General features: G+C 36.6%; 2 protein-coding genes across 10 annotated transcripts in view; one reads left to right on the top strand and one right to left on the bottom strand.

Moving 5' to 3' along the window:
• The window catches only part of GIGYF2 (GRB10 interacting GYF protein 2), a 126,431-nt gene that overhangs the window by 46,454 nt on the left and 57,445 nt on the right, over window positions 1–22,532 (top strand). Inside the window, exon 9 of one of the 8 annotated variants that reach the window (XM_082395507.1) lies at window positions 11,736–11,808. The exons of the other annotated variants lie outside the window; for them this stretch is intronic. Within the exon in view, the coding sequence (XP_082251633.1) occupies window positions 11,736–11,808 (73 nt within the window). The remainder of the gene's footprint in view (window positions 1–11,735; window positions 11,809–22,532) is intronic. 8 annotated transcript variants of the gene reach the window in all.
• On the bottom strand, window positions 7–22,525 carry KCNJ13 (potassium inwardly rectifying channel subfamily J member 13). Of its 2 annotated transcripts, XM_082395603.1 has the most exons (3): window positions 11,773–11,832; window positions 6,352–6,827; window positions 7–4,215 (listed from the first exon to the last, which is right to left on the bottom strand). In XM_082395603.1, the coding sequence occupies exons 2-3, from the start codon at window positions 6,809–6,811 to the stop codon at window positions 3,593–3,595; spliced, it is 1,083 nt and encodes a 360-aa protein (XP_082251729.1). In that variant the 5' UTR covers window positions 6,812–6,827; window positions 11,773–11,832; the 3' UTR covers window positions 7–3,592. The 2 variants fall into 2 exon arrangements, with proteins under 2 accessions (XP_082251729.1, XP_082251730.1); XM_082395604.1 differs by having other exon boundaries at window positions 4,029–4,215; window positions 6,588–22,525.

Below are 22,532 nucleotides of genomic sequence, written 5' to 3'. Positions count from 1 at the left end.
GTAAGACTTCCTTACTGTTTTGAAGTATTTTTATCTGGATTTCCATGATATTGGTCCTTAACAAGGCTCACACATAAGGACACATTTATTAAAAATTGACTCAATTACTTGCATCTCTCCAGTAGATGGGGTTGTAGCGTTGCTTGCATTCAGAGCTCCCTGGTTATTTGAGGGCTTTATTGCATGAAACCAGGGATGATAAATATAACCGTTAGGATTTACTTGATGTAACGTTTTGGGCCTGTGTGTTCTCTGCAGGACATACATTCTTTATTAAGGCTGTCTTACGAATTGAAATTTCAAGTTAGGAAGCAGGCTATTAACTCCTTTTCCAGTGCAGATAGTATGTCACAGGTGAGAAGAAATAGAGAAAATACTAGAATGTTCGCTTTTGTATTAGAGAGCAAAGGCTAAAACTGTGAATGTTCTTACTATGAATGTCGTTTATTCATCTGGTCTTTTTGATGTATAATCTTTCTTTTTTTCAGGGCAGTGTCCACATAGATCTATAAAAATATTTTGTAGTGGCTTTTATTGAATGCTTTTTTAAATAAGATGCTCACTTCAGGTTATTAAACTGTTAATGATTCTGAGCTTCTCTTTTTATAAGTAATCCACTTTTGTTGAAAATACTGTAGATTAAAAAAAATTGCTCATACTGTATCTTACTCTCTCCAAGAACAGCAGTACTTAACTAGTTTGTTGGGACACACTGACATATTGATCAATTGTGAGACGTCCTATGACATCAAATTAAGATAATTTGAGTACTGCAGGTTCCAGAATGATTTGTTCTTTTTAAAGTTAGAGATGGTTCTTATCATGTATTTGCTTCTTATGTGTAGAGAAATGGGTGGAATTAGAGGCATCTGGGTTAGAATTGTGCATGACCCTTGTGAATACCCGTGGGAGAATGTGGAAGTGGAAAAAGGCCTGTAATATTCAAATTATAATTCCTATTCAATAGAAATTGATTGCTGCATAGGGGGAGATCAGTTCTGGTGATCATCTTACGGTATGGTTCTGTGAGGATGGAATTAAAAGATCATTAAAAAAAATCCAGGTGATACCTAAAGGTTCAACTCAGTGCATTTTGGTGTGCAATGCTTTGAAGCAGACATAGCAATTTTTGGTTATTAGGCTGCTGCTGGCAGTTGGTAATATGGACTTGTACATATATAAAAGTAGGCCTTATGATTTTTAGTATCTACTTGTCTTCAGTTTGTTGGGACTGTCTGTCATGCTATCTGGATTGGTTTCCACAAGCATTTTTTAACTTAGTTCCAACGTGGTCTCCCTGATTATGTATCCGAGATATCGTCACTGATTTCTCAGGTGGCCCAGGTAAGTGAGCTGTAGAGCCAGGAGTTAAAGCTGCTCTTCCCACTTTCCAGTAAATTTCCCCCTCTTTCAGTCTGTACTCCATTCACCTGAAAGGATAATGGGGCCTTTGCAGAAAACTTAATCCTTAACATAGAAGATGTGATTCTTTGAAGTAAAAGAATCATGAACAGTTCTTTCAGAAGCTTTCAGCCTCCTAGACAAAAGTATTTGATTGCATCTCTTAGTTGTCTATTTATTAAATAGCATTAGTATACCAACGGAGTTCTTTTTGGGGGGTGTGTGTGTAGGGAAAGTTATATCTAATTTTCAGATGCAAAGTTTATGTATAAATAGTATAGTAAGACGCTTCTCTGACTTGAATGGAGAATATACTGCATCTATATTGAGACTCAGATCCTAGACAGGTCTTGCTTACTTCCTAATTGCATCACTTTGGGCAACCTCTCTGAACTGTTGGAATTGATCTATGTAAGTGATGTAGAGCTCTTAGGAAAAAATATACCATGTAAATCTTCAATACTTATTTTCATCAGGTTAGGTGAATCTTGTTAACTTTATTATAGAAATAAGAATTCCTGCTGTCTATATGTGTTACAACAATCTTGGGTTGGAGGAAAACCTGTTGGTCTAGCTAGTACTTAAGAATGCCTAAGATTTTCAAACAGCAGAAGTTCACAATGATTAAGTTTCTGTGTCCTTGATATACTTTGCTATAATTAGTCTTAGACCACTCCGAAGTTCTTCTTTATTTTCTCTTCCTTTTGGTCTAGGAGTAGAAAAATGTGACTTGCTGCTGTGCCCTGCTTTTCACAACTGCTTCCCTTTACTAGCTAGTATTTATTTTAAGAGATGATTCCTGTGTGGGTCATCACCAGTAGGGAGGGTTAATCTTTCACTTTTTTCACGTAAACCTGGATGAGGGAAATTTCAGAAAAGAATAGCAGCAACAAATCTATTTGAAATCTGATAGGGTGACTTTTTTGGTTCCTGTTTGAGGACAGTTGGATTTTTTTATTGAAATGACAAGTATACAAAGGATAGTCTTAAGTTAAACTGGAGGTAAGGGAAAGTGTTCATCCTAGTATATGCAAAATTAAAAAAGCAGAGAAAGCATAGTTTTCATGGAGTATTAGATTTGGAAAGAAATAATAGAGTTCATCTAGTCCAACCTCCTACTGGTGAATAAACACTCATTTTGTGTTTATAGAAAAAACTATCTGAAGTTTGAAACAGGAATTTGGGTTTGAAAATACTTCATTGCCTAATTATTTTTTGCTTTTTCTGTTGGAGATTTTTCCCCTAGTTGAATTATATCTAAACCTTTATATCTACAAAAACGTAAATATATTTGCATCTATGAGGTTTTTATACCATTGAGTGGACCCTAAGTAGAAAGGGAATGTGTTTACTTAGGTCGGAAGTTATTCAGATGAATAGTTGGTTATAATTTTTAAATCACTATTTGATTAGTATGCATGGTAGCTTTAAAGTAGATACAATTTTGCATCTCCTTGCTCAAATACCACCCTGCAGTTTCCTTCAGCCTAGAGCTTATCTTAACTTGCTCTGATCACTTTCTGCCACAAATGTATGAATATGTGCATGTGTTTGGGTGTAATGCTCAAATGCTTTTAGAGTTATGTATAAATCTATTCTTCGCTGTTTTCTTGTGAACTTTTGTTCTTAGCTGTTAAAAATTAAGGGGGTAATATTTACCCTAGTTTTGTTTTATAAAGAACCAAAGGACTGATCTTTGTTGCCTTGAAGAAATAACAGTTTTAAAAGGGTATTCACTAAATATTGTTAAATCATTGTTCTATCCAGAGAGCTAGGTTTGAAATTAGGCTGCTGCTTCAACTTGCAGATGAAAATGAGAAATTTATGGCTGATTTTCTTAGCGTTCAGCTGTGTTAAACTTCACTGTCCATTTTACCTTCATTACTGGTATCATACCACATCCATACAAACTCACCAACAGCATTTCTGTTATTGTAAATATCTGTTACATTCAGATGCATTGATTTCAGCAGATAACCACAGATACAAACTTTGTATAATGTTATATTTCCACAATGTGTATTGCTAGCCATTTTTTTTTAATGGGCAGAGGCTTGATCACCATGATGTAATCAGAAAGATGTAATCAGCATTGGAAAAAAGAAAACGTGGGATATGATGAAGGAAAAATAGGTGCATAACTGGCTGAGTATATTTAATACATTAAAAAATAGGGCGCTATGGATATTTCTTACTCTGTCAGTCCTGTTTCAGAGATCTGAAAATTGTCAATGCTTTGTCCATTGATATGGATGTCCAGGTCAGTCCTGTTTGGGCTCTTGGAGACCAGAGGAGTTGGAAGTTCAGGAATAGTCTTATCAAAATTCTCCATCTTGATTTGATATTCACCTTTGGAACCTCGGGTCAGCAGAGATGCAAAACAGTGATGTAACATGATCTCGGAGGGTAGGTAGGATGTCCTCCTTTGGCATATTTCTCCAGTGCCTTCCTGCATTGCTGAAAGGAACACAACTAATTCAAAGTGGGGAGGATTTTCATGCTGGAGCAGAGTAGCCAGGGGACTCGATGGTATAATGGAGTGATAGTAGGTTAGTGGAAAGATAAAGAATGGACATTCCTCAGAACTGATGCCATCAAGGTGGAAGTCCACACTGGTCTGGTAGAGTTCGCCGTTTTCTCTTTCCTGATAGAGTACAGCTGAGACCCGAACACTGGTTAGAGGGCTAGGTCGAGTGTTGGCCACTTGGAAAATAAGATTAGGTTTGCCATCTATGTGAGCTACTACTGCTAAGTCAGTAAAGCGAATTGAGAAAGCTCGATTTTTTGGCCGGGCGATCTTCGCCACAAAGGCACCTAAATTAGAAACCATTGAATTTTTTTTAGAATGAACAGTTTAAATATCAATACCTTTTCTGAATGAGAAGGATCTAGCAAAATGTTATACATTTCTTGGTGCCATGCCTTCGAAATGAGTCAGGAATTGAACTTGTTTATTTCTCATTAGCCTGAAGGATTTTGCAAAATGGTACATACATTCTTTATTTTAAAACTGCGATTTCAAAATGGGTTAAGCAAAATTCATTTTGTTACATAGAAATGTAAAACTTTAGTTTGTTATGAAGTGGAGGAGTGGTCATTTCCTGTATTCCTGCCCCTGCTTTAAAAATAATGTAACAGAAAATAATGCAATGTAGTTGCAACCAGATTACTTCAAGTTTAAATAGAGATTAAATTCATAGTAGAATGATTTGGGGTAGGGAGGGGACCTGTAGAACAAGTGGCATTGAAGAAGTTTTAACTTTGAAATTTATACAAACCTTTTTTCTTTTAAGAAGGCTCTGTCTCTAAGGTGGTTTCCGTGTACCCTTCAAGTGCATCCTCCATGTGCCCCCCCAGCAGGTAGATCAGGGTTTCTTAACTACTTTTGTGCCACAGATGTTGGCAGGCTGGTGAGGTCTATGGACCTCTTATTAGAATTACGCTTTAAATGCATTAAAATAAAGTATATAAAAAGGAAACCAAATACACTGAAATCCAGTTGAACATTTAAAAAATTATAATGTGTACTATATGTGCTTTTTTAATGCATTAAATAAAAAAAGTACAGTGGAGGTTTAGTACTGTAATTTTGAAGTATTATAGTATGATATGAAAATATCTGGGATTTCTGTTTGTAACAAAGTTACGGGTATTGCCGATGCTTTTGTTTTTTGTTGCCTACATTTATAACCAAAGGAAATACCAAATTTCAGTTAGAGGTTAGTGTAAAAAAAAAAAAAAGATGCAAGTTTTTCCTGTCTAAGTTTACATATCCTCTAAATTTTATCGAATGGCCCAGTGTAAGAACTCTTCTTGTAAAGATTAAGTGATTTGCTACAGGTTGTAAAAGCCAGGTGGTAGCACACTGGGACTTTATTCCAGACCACTGTTAATATCGCCCATAGTGTGTTAAAACAAGGTTTTCTCTTTGTTTTGTTTTTTATTTTTTAATTGTATATATCACTAGCCCTACTTTATTAGAGCAAAGAGTATCATGCGTTGCCAGGTTTATTATAGGCAAAATTTCATAGTCATTGTGGCCTATTTCCAGTGCATGCTCAGGATATGTATACTTGTTCTCTAATGTGCAATGCTGACTGTGGTGCTCTGGGCTCATTAGTATTGAGTAAATGTTGAAAAGATGAACTCAGAGGAGAAAAGGCTAGCCCAGTAAAGGTTAAAAAAAAAATCAAATTCCTCTGTTAGGTAAAATGACTGTCAAAATATGCATTGAACATATTTATTCACTTATTTAACAAAATATTTAGCTTCTCTGAAAAACTCCTTTTAGATTTTTTGTTAATATTTTTTTGGCTGGTAGCATAATGATCCCTTTTTTCTTAAGAAATTTCAATATGTAAAATTTAAGTATAGAGAGAGGTTTCTTAAAATTTCTCCTATTGTTTGACCCTAGGCTCCTCCTTTCAGTCTCAGGCATTACCTGCCAATAATGCAAATAAATTATTCTGTAATACAGTTGCTTATAACTGACTATACCCATTCCAAAACATTCATACATTTTTTTTTTTTAAGAACAAAAACAATTACCTGTGGGGACTTCCCTGGTGGCGCAGTGCTTAAGAATCGGCCTGCCAATGCAGGGGACGTGGGTTCGGTCCCTGTACCGGGAAGATCCCACATGCCGTGGAGCAACTAAGCCTGTGTGCCACAACTACTGAGCCTGCACTCTAGAGCCCGCGTGCCACAACTACTGAAGCCTGCGCGCCGCAACTGCTGAAGCCTGTGCGCTCTAGGGCCCACGTGCCGCAACTACTGAAGCCCGTGTGCCTAGACCCTGTGTTCCACGACAAGAGAAGCCACCTCAGTGAGAAGCCCGTGCACTGCAATGAAGAGTAGCCCCCGCTCGCCGCAACTAGAGAAAGCCCGCGCACAACAACGAAGACCCACCGCAGCCAAAAATACTACAAACAAAATACAAAAAACAATTACCTGTGATGAAGGCCTCTAGCATGAGGCCTAGGAGCATTTGTATGGCAAGTAGGGCGATTGCACTTGGACAGTCACCACTGGGGAACATGGTACCGTAACCAATTGTGAGTTGTGTCTCCAGGGAGAAGGAGAACGCAGCTGTGAAACTGGTGATGTACTTGACACAGATAGTGTGGTTTTCAGGTGGGGCATCATGATCTAGTTCCAGATCACCGTTCATCTCAGCTAGAACATACCAGAGCACTGCAAAGACAAGCCAGTGGATAACAAAAGAAGCAGAAAAAACCAACATCATCCAGCGCCAGCGCATGTCCATTAGGATTCCCCAAGCGTCTCGAAGATATGCAAGACCTCTTTGAGCGCCATCCATTTGAAGTGTGCTATGGCCATCCTTGGTGACCATCCTCCGGTATCTCTGAGTTAGGAGAGGAGCAATAACTTTGCAATTACTGCCATCCATCTCAGGCTGTAATTCTCTGAAATCAAGAGTAAATTAGTAAACCCTTAACTGTTTTTCAGGTAATATTAATAAATGCTGAGACTTTGTTTCGTAGTTTTTTGGAATGCTTCCCTGACTGCTGGGCGGGCTTTCCCAGTCCGATAGCTCTTTCTCTTTTCTCTTTACGTAAGGCAGCATTTACTGACTAAGTCATTCATTTGATAGCTAATCATGGATTGCCTTAGGATATCTCTTATTGGTTCCTTTAATGACTGTTAAAATATTGTTTGGCATTTTACCGAATCCCCAAGGGTTGGGATTACGATTCATGTCTTTTTTGACACTCCTGTATCTTTCTTGCACAAGTCGAGGCTTCAAGTATGTATTGATTTGACTAAACATTGTGTGTAACAACTTTCCATAATTAATTAATAATTTATAACTATGAATAATTCATAATGAAAAGGAACGTTCAATATGTGTTCCTCTGTTAAATAGAAATCATTTAGAAGTGTAGTGTTGAACTGTCTGAAAATGTTTTGAAGCCACACTTATTGCTAGGATAAGAGTAAGCTTTTAGAGATCCATAGTTCCATTGTATGCTTTATAATTAGCCTATTGAAAGTTCTATGATTAGGTTTTATTTGTTTTTGTTACTTTGTGGTCATTTTCATGGAGTCTTTCCTTCTATGGCTCATGGATTGCCGCCCTTCTGAATATTCTAGATGCTGATTAGATTGTGGGGTAGAGAGAAAATTATTTTCTTGGCAAAATAAGAAATTCCAGGTAGAGATTCCAAGGTAATATTAATTTTGAAAGTAAATGAACCAGGTACTTCCCTGGTGGTCCAGTGGCTAAGATTCCAGTGGCTGCTAATGCAGGGGGCCCGGGTTCATTCCCTGGTCAGGGGACTAGACCCCACATGCCACGACTAAAAGAGTTCACTTGCCGCAACTAAAGATTCCACGTGTCACAACTAAAGATCCTGCATGCCACAACTAAGACCTGATGCAGCCAAATAAGTAAGTAAATAATTAAAAAAAAAAAAAAAGGCAATGCCTTAAAAAAGAAAAAAAAGAAGTAAATGAACCAGGTGAAAAACCTTCGAGTTTAATGAACTAAAATAATCATTAAGACATTAAATGTCAATTTTAGAAACATTAGTAAAGTTAGTTTTTAGCTATAAACGGTTTTCATCTGTGTTTCTTCTTTTCTCTGTGTGGTGAGTTGAAATCTAATGTGCACTTTCCATGTGACCATCCTTGCATATGACAAAGGTGTCAAAGACTTCTATGCAGAGGCAAGCAGAAACAGAATGGGAAATGCAACTTTGCTTCCCCTGAATCTACCGCCTTTGCCACAATCCAGTACTAGGAGTTTATACATGACTCTTTTCGATGCTTCCTCCTTCAGAAGTAGATGCCCTTGGAAGTGTTGCATATCACCTTCCTACCTTTTGAATGACAATGATGCTTTGCTTGAGTTTGCTGGATGGACCCTCCTATGTCTAGGGACTTTGGGGCTTTGGAGACTGGCTTCCTGTGTTGTTGGAATTGGACATTGGCCAGCTGGGTATATACTTTCCCTTTTGTCCTAAGGCTGATTTAACATTTATTGGTGAGATTAGAGACATTCTCGTATATTTTCTTCACATATGAGTTGCTGATGGAACACCGGGTTGATTGTTAACTTTATTTAGATTAGATAGTCATTTCTGTTTCATGTTATAAATTTTTTAAAAATCTTAGGGCATTAATGTTTTATCATTTATCCAATCATTTGTCATTATCATTTTATTTAGTTTTTTTTTTTTTTCTTGGAACAGCTATTTAATGATTCATTTTGCTAGATTTTTTGATGTTTTAGAAGACCTGATCTCTGCCCTTTTGGAAATTATAATAATAACAACAAAATATTCATAGGCATTGTGCTAGGTGCTTTCATTACTGCATTGTCTCTAATTCTTTGGTATCTCAGCAAGACAGACATTCATTTTTTTTTTTTAAGATAGAGATTCTTAGCCCATTTTTCAGATGAGATCACTGAGGATCAGGCAGATAAAAGACATTTTCACAAGGCGTATGGATTATTTTGCAAGTCTGACTAACTTAACAGTTGGTTATTTTTTTTTTTTTAACTAAAAGAAGCTGTCTAATATTTCGAGTTTGGTGAGATAAAAGTCTTTCCCAAGATGATTGGTACTGCATTCACAAAATAGTCTTTGACAGCCTGATTTTTAGCACCTTTAGAACTCTCCTGTCCCCAGAAATGTCTCAAATATCCATTTTAAATCATTGTTAACTTTATGCATGATTTTTATGTCAATAATGATTAATAATATTGGCTAATATATATTATTTATTATGTGCCAGGAATCATACCAAGCACTTCACATGTATTGACTCATGTGAAGCCAATAGCAATGCCTGGCACAGAGTAACCTCTTGGGCTATTACTTGCCTTATTGGTATTAATAATGTTTCTTAACTTTCCTAGTAATAAGTACCATTATTAATGCCCATTTTGTAGATAATGAAACTGAGCCACAGTGAGTTTCCTAAGGTCACAGAGGTAGTAAGTGGTGGTCAGTTCCTGCTCAGTCCGTAGTCCAGAGTCAGTGCTATATTGCCTCAAAAATAGACATTTTGACCCTAGTTAGCTTTTGTGAATAACACGTTACATTTGACTAGTTCTATCCAAGAGCCCCTACAGAATATTTGTTCTTCAGAAATGCTTAGGCTAAGACATATGATTTGTAGGCAAGAAGGATATTTTCAGTTAAGGAAGACATCTTGCAAGATTTGAAGATGAGTGCAATCAGAATTATTGTACATAGTCTAGTCTTAGATTCTATAGACCAGCAGAGTTAAAACAAAATGTGGAGAGGAGAGTTCTTATAAAGCATTGCCAAATTTGTATTTTGCCAGGTGAGAAAATAATTTTAAAAATATAATACTTTCATCATAATTTTATAGAAGAAAAGACATTTTGACACTTAAAGAAGAAGGATATAGCAATAAAGAGTAGTTGGCTGCCTTCAGTAAGTTTGTGAACCACTGTGTGGTTTTGCCTTGTCCATGGCTTTGACCTTTATTGTTTCTTGCTTCCTGCCTATGTGAAAATGCCCATGATGAAGCTGTACACTAGTGCTGTTCCACTTATGGAACCACTGATTGCTTATTGTGTCATAGTAATTTGTGGGCGGAAAGGTCCATGGTTCTTCTTGATTTTCAGCTTGCTTCATTAAGTTCTAAAATTCATTACCTGAGGAGACAGTCTTTGTATACATACTATAGCTAACAAAATTAATTATTTTCATTTGGGCCTTTTCAGGATTGTAACTTCTTACCTATAGCTTTTGTAGCACTCTTGCTCTAGGCTTTTACAGTTTTTTTTTCTCTTGCAACTAAGTAAATACACGAAAAAACCTGTGAACAGGACAGTCAGAAGGCTAATATCAAAACAGTGAAGCATTGTCCTTTTTATATATAAAACCTTCCTAAATCTTGTTTAGATGGTGTTGGAAAGTGGAGTAGTTGAGAGAGGTAAGATTTCAATCCCCACTTAACAGATTATCCTGAATAACTCCATTCTTTGCACTCATGTAGTCAGTGTGGTTTAGCATAACGAAGACAGGGTGGGAAATCTAGCCAACCGGGTTCTGGCTGTGTTGGTTACATAGCTTGTCAGTTTGGGCGAGCCACCCAATCCCCTTGGCCAGGCTTCCTTATATTAAAAAGAGGAAGAAAGAAAAGAGGGAATTAAATAATGTGATCCTTTAGAATCCTACATGTTTGTAAACTTACTACCATTTCCCTCCACTGATACAGGTTTCCTGTGTGATTTTTTTCTGTATAATTTTATATATGCTTGTATGGCATTTAAAACATTAAATTATTGTTGCCCAATATATGTAGATTTTCTTTCCATCAAATTTAAAAGTGTCTGATGGACAGACATTATGTTTATGCTATTATATTTCCAGGTTATTTTCATATCTCTACAGGTACACAAGTGCTTTTTGAATGTGTTTTTCCTAGTCTGTATTTATATGATTCTTGTAAATTGATCCCAGTAGAATTGGGATGGTTTGCTTGTATCTCTCTGTGTGGGCTATAAAATATTTGCCCATTTATAAACCATTTGATGGAAAAAATAGTACTTTATAAAAATGATAGTTTGGATGCTTCATTGGTCATCAAAATAATGGATTCATTTTACTCATTAGGTTGTAGCACTCAAAATTATGTCTTTTATTGTCATGTTGTAATGTAGTAGTATAGTTCATATCAAACAGTTAAGATATAAGTTATAATAACTACAAATGTTAAATGATTGCAGTATTACTGTGTATTTGTTCACTTCTGGTGTAAACAGTTAAAGACTGTGAAGAGAGTCATAATCATCTCTCCTGCCCTCCATAATTAGGGCAAATAGTGTGAGCTCTAATTCTGTTATATAAGCTCAGAGATTCTTTTGTATTTTAATTTCTTATTTGTAGAAGCACCTAATTTCAGCAATAATTTCGTGCTTAAAAAGAAATTAGGACACTCATCATTTTTCCTATGGCTTAAAAAAGTAAAAACAAAATGATTTTTTTTGGGGGGGGTCATTTGTTTTTGTTTGCTCATTTTGGGTTTCTTTAATCCTTTCCAAAAGAAAAAGATACATTTTTTTTAAAAGCCGCTGAAGTTTTTCCAGGATCTTTCTCTTCTCATTTCTATATTATAATGGAGAATTAGTATACATTTAGTAAAACAATTAAGAAGAAAATTTCCAATAATGCTTTCAAGAGGACTATTACTCTATTTCCAAAATTTAAGGAAAAAGAATAAAGAACCTTAATGTATGACCCTGTAGGTAATGTCTTTGTTTTAAAACTCTATTGGCAATATCTAGCTCCGTCCCTATTTGTCAGTCAGTTTTTTTCTCTGTTCCCCTTAAGGAAAGAAATAAGATTGAATATTTTCTCATGTACTCACCAGTTCTTTTGCTGGGCCAGCCTTATACACAGGTAGGTCTGGAGGAAGCTTTCAGAGTCTGTCTTTTTGGTGAGGTAATTTTAATCTACAAGTCCAGCTTGTAGGTTCTCTTCTTGGACTGGGTTTACGGTTCACATTGCTCTGTTTATAATGTCGTGGGGGCTGGTTTCAGCTGAAGCTGATGTGATTGGTCACTTAGTCTGCGGGAGGCCAGTTAGCTCTGATCCTGTGGAAAAGAATGCTGGTTTGTTAGGAGGTCTTTCTTTACCCATCACAGACCTTAACAACTCTGGAGAAAGCCTCCAGAACTGACTTGGAGAAGGGGTGCATTTTTTCTCTCTAATCAGGACCGGTCTTTAGTAAGTTTGCATAATCTTACTTAAGAGTTTATTTAAAAGTTCAAAGGGATAAAATTCCCTGCAACATTTCCTTTCAGCCGTCTTTCCTTATATAGCATGTTTAAGTGTGAGATATTTCCTTTACTAATCTTTTTTTCCTCCATTTCTTTGGGGAATATTTCCTTGGATAAGGACTTTTAGGTAGAAATTAATGAATTGATTTTACTAGTTTTCTTTTCGTATCCCATCTCATCAGAATGACTACCACTAATTCTAGAACTAGTAATAGAGGTAATTTAGTTACCTGAAATCTTTTTTTGGGGGGCAAGGAGGCAGACTTCCTTATTTTTTTAAGGCTATGTACAGAAACCTTGAATAAGAATACATTTAATTGTTTGGTTCCTTACACTTATCTCTAAAAAACACACCTGTGTGAAAGAACTGAAGAATTTTCTTAAGTCATGCTTTAGTGATGTTTAGGGGATGTTTCCCTGAGAAGTATGATGACATGCAATAAATATAGTGTTCAGGGTACAGAAACTTTAACTTAACATCTAAATAATGTTTAGCTGGAAAACCTCTGTGATCCAGCTTGTAGCAACCTCAAAATGAGCTGTGGGATGGCTTTGTATAATGCCTTACTGAGCAGAACTTTTCTCCACCTCCATTAGCTGCTGATTTTAAAACTTTGATCAAATGTCACATGTAAGGGGATCTGAGATACAAAGGCTGTGATTGTTCATAGTAAAATCATGGAAGGCCTGCTGGGAAAATTATTAATCTAGACCAATATAATGCTGCTTAGAAAGTGAAATCCGCCTTTGTAGATTCCTTCTCCTCCCCCCACAATTAAAAAATATATTAATTCCGTCTTTGTTTTATTAATGCCAAACATTTCAATACAAGTTCAGACACAGCACTGCAAACTTTGACCTTCAGAACTAGAGAAGGTAAAAGCATAAAGGAGAGACTTGTGATGTGATGCACCTTCCCTGCATGTTCTGGTAGGAATTATACTTTATATCAATTGCTAGTTTACTGATTGGGGGTGGAAGAGGGAAGACAGAGTAAATATAGTGTAACACTGCCTTTCAGAAAGCAGTACTGAAAGTGTACGTGCCATGTGTCTTGAATAGACATTATAGTAAGCAAGATAGTAAAGGATTTTACCAACATTAGAAGCCTCTTTCCATAATATATTCAGACAGAAATGATTTACAGATGATTGTCAAGAAAGAAATGCCTCAAGTGAAGAAGTATTCTGGTTTCTGGATTTCACACTGTGAAAGTCTGCTGTGGTCTGTAAACAGTGATTCCTAATTGCTAACTGAATGGATGTCGTAGACCAGTTCTGGAGTGTCTCCTTAGGAGCATAGCACTCCCATTATAATAGCCGGAGCACATAAATTCATTTCTGTTTGAAGTTGCCTGGTTAGCTGAGATGAAACTTTGATATTGGCACAGATGATAAACCAATTTCACCCTAAAATACATGGGCCCTCCGTCTAAACAGAATTAATGATTTCAGTTGGAGATGGCTCTAAAACATTCTTCTATAAATGAACATACATGCTGCTAGATATCTGTTCATTGATTGATTTATTTTTTATTCCAAATTATAATGATTAAGCAAGATGCCAAGAATCAGGTACATTATTCTTTATTAAATTCAGTTCTGTATCCCTAAATTGTTTGCTTTTCTTTCTGGCTAAAGCAATCCAGTATATAATCCATAATTGTACCACATTGTACCTGAAAACAACAAAACCTTTAGTTGGAGTGCAGTGTCTTGCCTATGTATATACATAATCTCACAATTTTTAACCTTTAGCCCTGGTCTCCAATGCTCTTTCTTACACAGTGTACTTAGCTTTCTTTAGAAGATGCCTAGTCTCTTTCCAGTTCTGCATTGAAGCCCACTACTGATCATCTTCCCCTGAGACTTCAGGCAGCGTCTGGGTATATACCAGCAGACGACTGAGCATAAAGGTTATAGGAATATGGGGCATATTTAGACCACATGAGGTGCTTTTTCAGAGTCTGATATACAGCAGCCCCTCCAGTCTCTCCCAGCCAGGAGCTGCTGTGTTTTCAGGACCATAGTAACCAGTGGAGCAGATTTGTTACCTCCTCAGGGGTTAGGATAGGAGAAAAGTTGCAAATCTCTGGATATAGAATTTAAACTACTCCATCCTAGTTACCCTGAGTTTTGTTTACAATTGGGGGACAAGTAAATATCAATACCTGGATGGGATTCCCTTTCACTGTTTTCTCTGGTATTAGAAAATATTTTTAGTGTTAATCAGAGAATATATATCTGAATAGAGAAATACAAAGTTACTTGCTAGAAAAATTTGCACATAAACAAGCTTCAAAGTCTGTCCCATAATTCCGCTTTTGCTTTTGGAGTTTGGGCGCTTCTGAGTTCCAAGTTTCACAGCTGTAGATTTTGTTGGCTGAGTGCCTTTTTGCTCCATCTGAAGTTTTCCATAAACACCACTTCTGGCTGTAAGTCAAACATGCACACAGGTGCCCTTTTACTGCTCTTTCTCCTTAGGAAGTCCACTCAATTACACCAGACTAAAACCAATACTGCATTTTAATTTTATTTTATTTTTAGAAGAGTCCTATTTAGACAATACATTCAGGCAGAAACAACCAAGTATTTATTGCCATTGGGGAAAGTATTTATATATGTAGTGCAATTGTATTTTAGCACCTTTTATACATCTTGAGGAATTGTTGATGTAAGAATATAAAATGTGTTATACAGGTAGTGTAGTTTGCTCATAAGACTGTCATGTTTGCCATATTGAATAGAAAAAAATATATTTTAAATTTATATTTCTTTACCTTTTAGAGGTCATAGACACCTTTAAGACCCTGGCAAAAACCTTAGACCCTTTTCCCTGAAAAAAGATAAAAGCATGCCAGCGTGATATGTGCTTCCAGTTTAAGGATTCATAGCCCCAAGCTCATTTGTTGACTATAGGTTAGAAATATTTAGTTCAGGCATTAATTTGTAAATTATTTAATTATGTTTACCTTTAAATCATCTTGTTTACATATTAATCTGTTAAGATTTTTTAAAAAGTCAACTAAAATATTTGGCTACTCAACTTTGTCATATTGCTGATGTTATGGAAAGAGGAAGACTGATTTTAAGTGCTGAGAAAGGCCATGTGGGTGTGGGTGTCCCTCATTCATTTTAGCCCTGGTCACTTTGGAGTCATGTAATTTTTAGACATTAAAGGAGCTTTAGATATTATCTTCTGAGTTGCCCATGAACAACTTTATCATTTATTTTAAATTATGTCAGTAACACACAAATATATATATATATTTTTTAGCCCTGTAATCAGTTAACTCATTATAAAGTTTTTTGGCACCCTCACTTCCCACCCAAATTTATATACATACAAATCTGCTGTAATCATTTAGGTTATAAAGGATTTATTTTAATGTTTTAGAGCAATTCTTGCATACAGTATAATTTATATTGTAAATTATATTAGTAGTAATTGGAAATGTATATTCTATTAGATTGTACTTGAAGTCTTTTTTTACCCCTCAAAATAATTTTGCGTAAAATTTTTATATTGTTATATATTAAGTTGATCTTAACATTTTTTTCAGGGGTACACATTTTGTTATCGTTTATCTGCTGGAAGGTTAACAAATTTAGTTCCATTTAGACACCTTGGCAGTCTCTATCCCCAAGCTTTTCTATGCATGATATGTCTGTTGCCTTTTTAGAGCTCTTTAGACTTAGATCACAGAACTTCCTTTTTCTACTTTATTTTTGTAGAATTTCTGGCTGCTTCTGATGGGTTTAATTTATGAGTAAACCCTGGATTAGGAGTTTGAACATCTATGTTCTATTTCTGATTTGGTCACTACTCAGCTGTGTGACCGTGGGAGATCCCGCTACAGGTATCCCTTTCCTCACGGGAACAATAAAGATGGTAAGGTTGAAGGTAAATGAGCTCCCTGCTCCAGTCCAGTCCAGTGGCTGGTCCCAGCACAGAGTGAAGCCCAGGACCCTGTGAAGTCCTTGGCTCTCACAGCCACTACCCAGGATTAGTTTATATCTAAGATTTTTTTTGCCCTAAAATTCTTTCATGTTATTATCTGTAAGAAGTTATGTGAATGTAACTTTTATCATTCTGACCCCTGACTTCAAAGTTCTTAAAGAAGCTCCTAATTTCTTCAATAAATCTTTATCAAGTATCTAACCGTGCCTTGCAACTTGGTCTGATGGCTCTCGCAGCCTTCCCTGGCTTCTTCCCTCCTTCCTTTCATGCAGGCATTTCCCCTAATAAAATCTTTGGGTGTTTAAAAAAAAAAAAAAAAAAGATGGTAAGGTTGACTTAACCCTTGTGGTTATTATGAGTATCGGATGAGATATATCAATGCATTTTGTCAACTGTAATGTATCAAGTCATTTGTTTACATGTGTGTCCCTGGACTGTGGACCTGGAGGGTAGGTGCTATGTCTAAGTCTCTTCTTTATTGTCAGTCATATGTCTTTAACTGTATTTGTTCATGGAGAAAGCACTCATCTTAATGTGTGCTAGAGGTATGAGTAAACAAACAAGCAAAAAATGGTATAGTAGTACTGTTTCTCTGGGAAAATACTTGGTAGTACTTACTGAAGTTGAATATACCTTATGGCCCAGCAGTTTCACTCCTAGGTAAATACCAACAGAATTGGAAACATACGCTCACCAAATTTCACATCCAGGAATGTTTATAGCAGCGCAGTTTATAATAGCAAAAAACTGGAAACAACCTAAATCAGTAGTAGAGTAATACATTGTGGTCTGTTCATACAATGAGATCCCATACCACAGTGCAAAAGAACAAGCTTCTGTTCTCTGTAACAACGTGGGTGAATTTCCCGTAATGTTCAATGAAAGAAGCCAGACATGCTACAGAATGGGAGAAAACATTTGCAAACAAAGCGACTGACAAGGGCTTAATTTCCAAAATATACAAACAGCTCATACAACTCAACAACAAAAAAACAAACAACTCAATTGAAAAATGGGCAGAAGACCTAAATAGACATTTCTCCAAAGAAGAAATACGAGTGGTCAATAGTGCATGAAAAGATGCTTGATGTCTCTTAATTATTAGAGAAATGCAAATCAAAACTACAACGAGGTACCACCTCACACCAGTCAGAATGGCCATCAATAAAAACTGTACAAATAACAGGGAATTCCCTGGTGGTCCAGTGGTTAGGATTCCCAGGCTTCACTGCCGAGGGCCTGGGTTTAGTCCCTGGTTGGGGAACTAAGATCCCACTAACCATGAGGTGCCGCCAGAAAAAAAAACATGAAAAAAACTCTACAAATAACAAATGCTGGAGAGGTAAGAGAAAAGGGAACCCTCCTACACTGTTGGTGGGAATGTAAGTTGGTACAGCCACTATGGAAAACAATAGGGAGGTTCCTCAGAAGACTAAAAATAGAATTACCATATGATCTAGCAATTCTGCTCCTGAGCATATACCCAGACAAAACTCTAGTTCAAAAAGATACATGCACCCCTGTGTTCATAGCAGCACTGTTCACAATAGCCAAGACATGGAAACAACAGATGAGTGGATAAAAAAGATGTGGTACATATATACAATGGAATACTACTCAGATGTAAAAAGGAATGAAATAATGCCATTTGCAGCAACATGGATGCAACTGGAGATTATCGTACTAAGTGAAGTAAGTCAGAAAGAGAAAGACAAATACCATATGATATCACTTATATGTGGAATCTAAAATATGACACAAATGAACCTTTCTATGAAACAGAATCATGGACATAGAGAACAGACTTGTGGTTACCAAGGGAGAGGGGGTTGGGGGAGGGGTGGAGTGGGAGGTTGGGATTAACAGATGTAAGCTTTTATGTATAGAATGGATAAACAATAGGTCCTACTGTACAGCACAGAGAACTATATTCAATACCCTGTGATAAACCATGATGGAAAAGAATATTAAAAAAAGGGCATGTATATATGTATAACTAAATCACTTTGATGTACAGCAGAAATTAACACAACACTGTTAATTAAACTACTATACTTCAGTAAAAAAAAGAGCCAGACGTAAACTAATATTCCGTTTATATAAAAAAGTTCAAAAATAGGCAAAACTAATCTTTGGAGATAGAAGGCAGGATAGCGTTTACCTTGGTAAGGGCCGATTGGGGGGACATGAAGACTTTTGAGAGGTCCTGATAAATTTTTTTTTTAAATCTTAGTAGTTAGGTGGATATATATTGCTTTGTGAAAACTCTGAATTGTACATTTATGATTTGTGTACTTCTTGATATGAATGTTATACTTCAATAATAAGTTTTCATTCATTCATTCATTCATTTATTTTTGGCTGCATTGGGTCTTCGTTGCTGCATGCGGGCTTTCTCTTGTGGTGGTGAGCGGGTGCTACTCTGTTGCGGTGCGCGGACTTCTCACTGCGGTGGCTTCTCTTGTTGCGGAGCACGGGCTCCAGGCGTGCAGGCTTTAGTAGTTGTGGCTCATGAGCTCTAGAGTGCAGGCTCAGTAGTTGTGGTGCACGGGCTTAGTTGCTCTGTGGCATGTGGGATCTTCCCGGACCAGGGCTTGAACCCGTGTCCCCTGCATTGACAGGCGGATTCTTACCACTGCACCACCAGGGAAGTCCAATAGTAAGTTTTCTTAAAGATAGGGGGAGGAGATGAGTATGGTACATTTAAAAGTTCTTGAATCCTTTTCATCCTTCTCTTACGAAAATGACAGTGATGCCTGAATGCAAAACTTTCTTTACCTTGCACTTACCTGTGGGATATGTTTGGCATGTCAGAATTATATTATTCTGGTTTTCCTTGGTTTACTGGAGAAGTTGTCACCCAGATCTTTCTGTTTCAGTTATTCGTTATGCAACATTTGATATATCAAAAAATATATTGCAGTTTTTAGGAATTATTTTGTAGAAACAAGCACTTGGTAACAAGATCTGAACTCCTTTGGTATAGAATTTTTAAACTGGAATTGGCTAGTGTTTGTGTAAATTCAGACGGCTGCCTCAGTAATACACACACACGCACGCACACACACACACATACCCTCTTTCATATTAGGAATGGGATCTTTAGTCAAGGTGTACAGATCAGAATTGGAGACAGTTTAAAATCAGGTCTATGACTCCACGATCTTCATTCTTTCTTTAGTACTGTGCTCCTGTATATCTTCAAAATTTCTGTCACAAATCGTTTTTGGAACAAAGAATGGTATAAATAGTCAGTTAAACTTTATGAGGTACAGATTTTCCAGCAGGTTGAGAATTATGAGTTTGCAATAAGCAGAAAAGCCAGATTTTTTTCTTCCTTTAGTTTCCCTATTTTTACCCTATCCTGTCCTTTATATTTTTCTTATTCCTAGGTACCAATATGAAAAGTATATGTAGGACTTGACAGTTATGACGGTTATAGAAGCTGCTAGTTTAGGAAAAAATGCAGGCAAATTATTCACATAAAGGGAAATAAAGTCAGCAAACAATATGAAAAATCTTTGATGTGAAAAATTCATATTCGAGCCACATTAGTATACCATTTTACAACCATTAAAGTAGAAAAGCTTCAAAAGGATAGCAGCACTTAGTTTCGATAATCTAAAATGGTCTGGTGGTCTTACCTACCCTTTTTTTGAGGAGGAGAGAAAGGTATGTCAATGTATGAAGTCTGTCATTTGACCTAGTAATTTTACTCTTTGAAGTTTTTTTTCAGAAGTAGTAGTTCAGAAAAACAAAACACATACGCACACAGATATTTCTTCCTTGTTATCTAGTCCTCAAAAAGTTAGTTATGATGTGAATGTCCAGTGGGGAATAATCTGCTAGATAGTGCAACAGCTGCAAGGTATACCTGCTGTGTATCCATTTATATTATCAGTAAGGTGTATAATCACAGAGAAGTATTTGCTATTTAGATTACAAAAAGGTGGGTACACTGATTGAAACTACATTTTAAAGATGTTATGTAAAAGCTAACCACAGATACGTAGAGTTCTATTTCTATGGTTGAGGAATTACTGGGATTTTTATTTTTAATATCTTTAATTTTTTGCAACTTATCATCTGTTAGAAAAAACTGTAATGACCAGTTTTTGATGCGTTAAGCATTTTGCCATTGGTGGGTTTCCTTTGCTTATTTTGGTACATTCATTACTTCTCAAAGACGTAGTGTAAAAGTAGATGAAAATGAGTGTTTTGACCAGCTCATCCATCAGGCGATTGTATTCTCAGTATGCCTGGCACATACTGCTTGTGACTGAATGATTTACATGTGTTAAAAGTCATTTCCCATCACTTATCAATTTATACACATTAGGGATTTCTTTGTTTTAAATTTTTCTTCTGTGAGTATAGCTATATTTTTCATCAAGTCATATAATGGATGTGGGCTTTGTAAAATGTCTCATCCCTTCTTATTCTGAGCAAGAGAACCTGGAATGTCTTCTGACCCTTCTAACCCAAGGGCAGACATGGAATGTATCTATACTTGAATTCATAAAACTTGGCACTTAGTGCAATATGCAATAAATATTTGTTAAATGAGTCAGAAGGTTAAGATTTGAATCCTATGTCATTTAAATAGTGGTGTGTGATTTTGGACAATTCTCCTGGGTTATCTTTTTGAGCCTCAATATTCTCAGCTGTAAAATGGGAAGAATAATTTCTAATACTGAGTATTGTTATGAAGATTAAATCAGTTAAGTGAGTGTTTTTATTAACTGTGGCCATGTAACAAGTTACCCCAAAACTTAGTGGCTGAAAGCAGCAAACATTTATTTTCTCAGTTTCTGTGGGCCAGGATGGAGCAGCTTAGCTAGGTGGTTCTGGCCTGGGTCTCTCATGAGGCTGCAGTCATCTCGGGGCTCATCTGGGGTTGGATCCGCTTCCAGGCTCACTCACGAGGCTGTTGGCAAGCCTCAGTTCTTTGCCATGTGGGCTTCTCCACAGGGCCGCCTCACAACAGGGCCGCTGGATTCCCTCAGAGAGAGCGTCCAAGATGGAAGTTTTTAACTTAGTATCAGAAGTGACATCTCATCACTTCTGCTGGATTCTGTTAGGAGCAAGTCAGTAATAAGTCCAGCCCACACTTAAGGGGAGGGAATTACACAGAGGCCAGGAGTCAGGGATTGTTGAGGGCTATCTTAGAGGCTGCCTGTCATAATAAGGGTATTTTGCCCAGCAAATAATTGTACCCCCCCATTCCAAGATTATTCTGTAATAGAATAATATCTTGTAACAACCTAATAACTGTTTGGGTGAACAGGATATGGAATCTTAATACATGTGAAATTGAATATAAGAGGATGACCAGAAATTAGAATTTCCTCATTTTCAAATGTACAATTTTTTTCACTTTTAATATGGTTTAATGAAAAGAATTGAGGTTGTTACTGTGAGAATTTGTATATTTTATTATTATAAACTGAAGACATCAATGTATGTTTCGGATATTCAGCTACATACTTTAATGTGAGATTTTGGGTAATTTGTTGTGAATTGTAAGTGGTAGCACATGTGGTATGGTGACTGAAGAATTTGCACAGTTCAGAATTCTCTTGTCCTTTGAAACCAACTTAGTTTACTTGGCATAACAGGCTCTCTTTCACTGTTAATGTAGCTCTTGAGTTGCATCAGGTTAGACATAGCTTAGCTTTGAATTCTGTTCCAGAGCAATTTGTTGTACGCCTGTAGTGTACTAGGTGCTAGAGTAAAGGAAAAGTAGAGTGCCTCCACTGTCTGGTTTTGAGCTTACAGTCTGTTTTGGAATAGAAGAGAGGTTGAAGTTTACAGATATCCTATTTGGACAGAATCACCAGTAGAAGTTGATTAAATAAATTAAGTTGATTTAGTAAATCATATAGTTAAAAATATTGTATGACTTAAAAACGGAAAAAAAGAAGTATATGCTGGTAAGGAAGGACTGCCAAGTGAAAACAGCAAGGGTACAAAACAACATATGTAACAGCCTGAGGGTAGTGTCTGTGAGTGTGAATGAGAGATCTGTATGTGTATGCATAAGTATAGCCATGGTCAGTGTTGGGAAGGCTTTATAAGAAGCTGTTGATGGTGGTTACTTCTGGGGAGCAAGACTCTGGGGGGCTCTTGTGTAGCGGGAAGGTTGATTCACTTTTCATTGCATAACCTTTTAAAAAATGCGCATATTATTTTGTTTAAAAAAATAATTTCACAGTCTTAGAACATTCAGCTTTGAGAAGTGTGCCTAATAATACACACATATATCCACAGTTATTTATACTGCCTGAACGTTGAAATGGACACATTTGCAGAAAAGCTTGATTTGAGCAATCAAGTCTGTTCAAAATCCTTGCTGGCTGAGGCTTATGTTGACTCATTTTCTTTACAG

Source organism: Balaenoptera borealis (genome assembly GCF_965194805.1).
Source record: "Balaenoptera borealis genome assembly, chromosome: 6".
Taxonomy (NCBI): Eukaryota; Metazoa; Chordata; class Mammalia; order Artiodactyla; family Balaenopteridae; genus Balaenoptera; species Balaenoptera borealis.
This window is presented reverse-complemented; position numbering and strand designations above follow the sequence as displayed.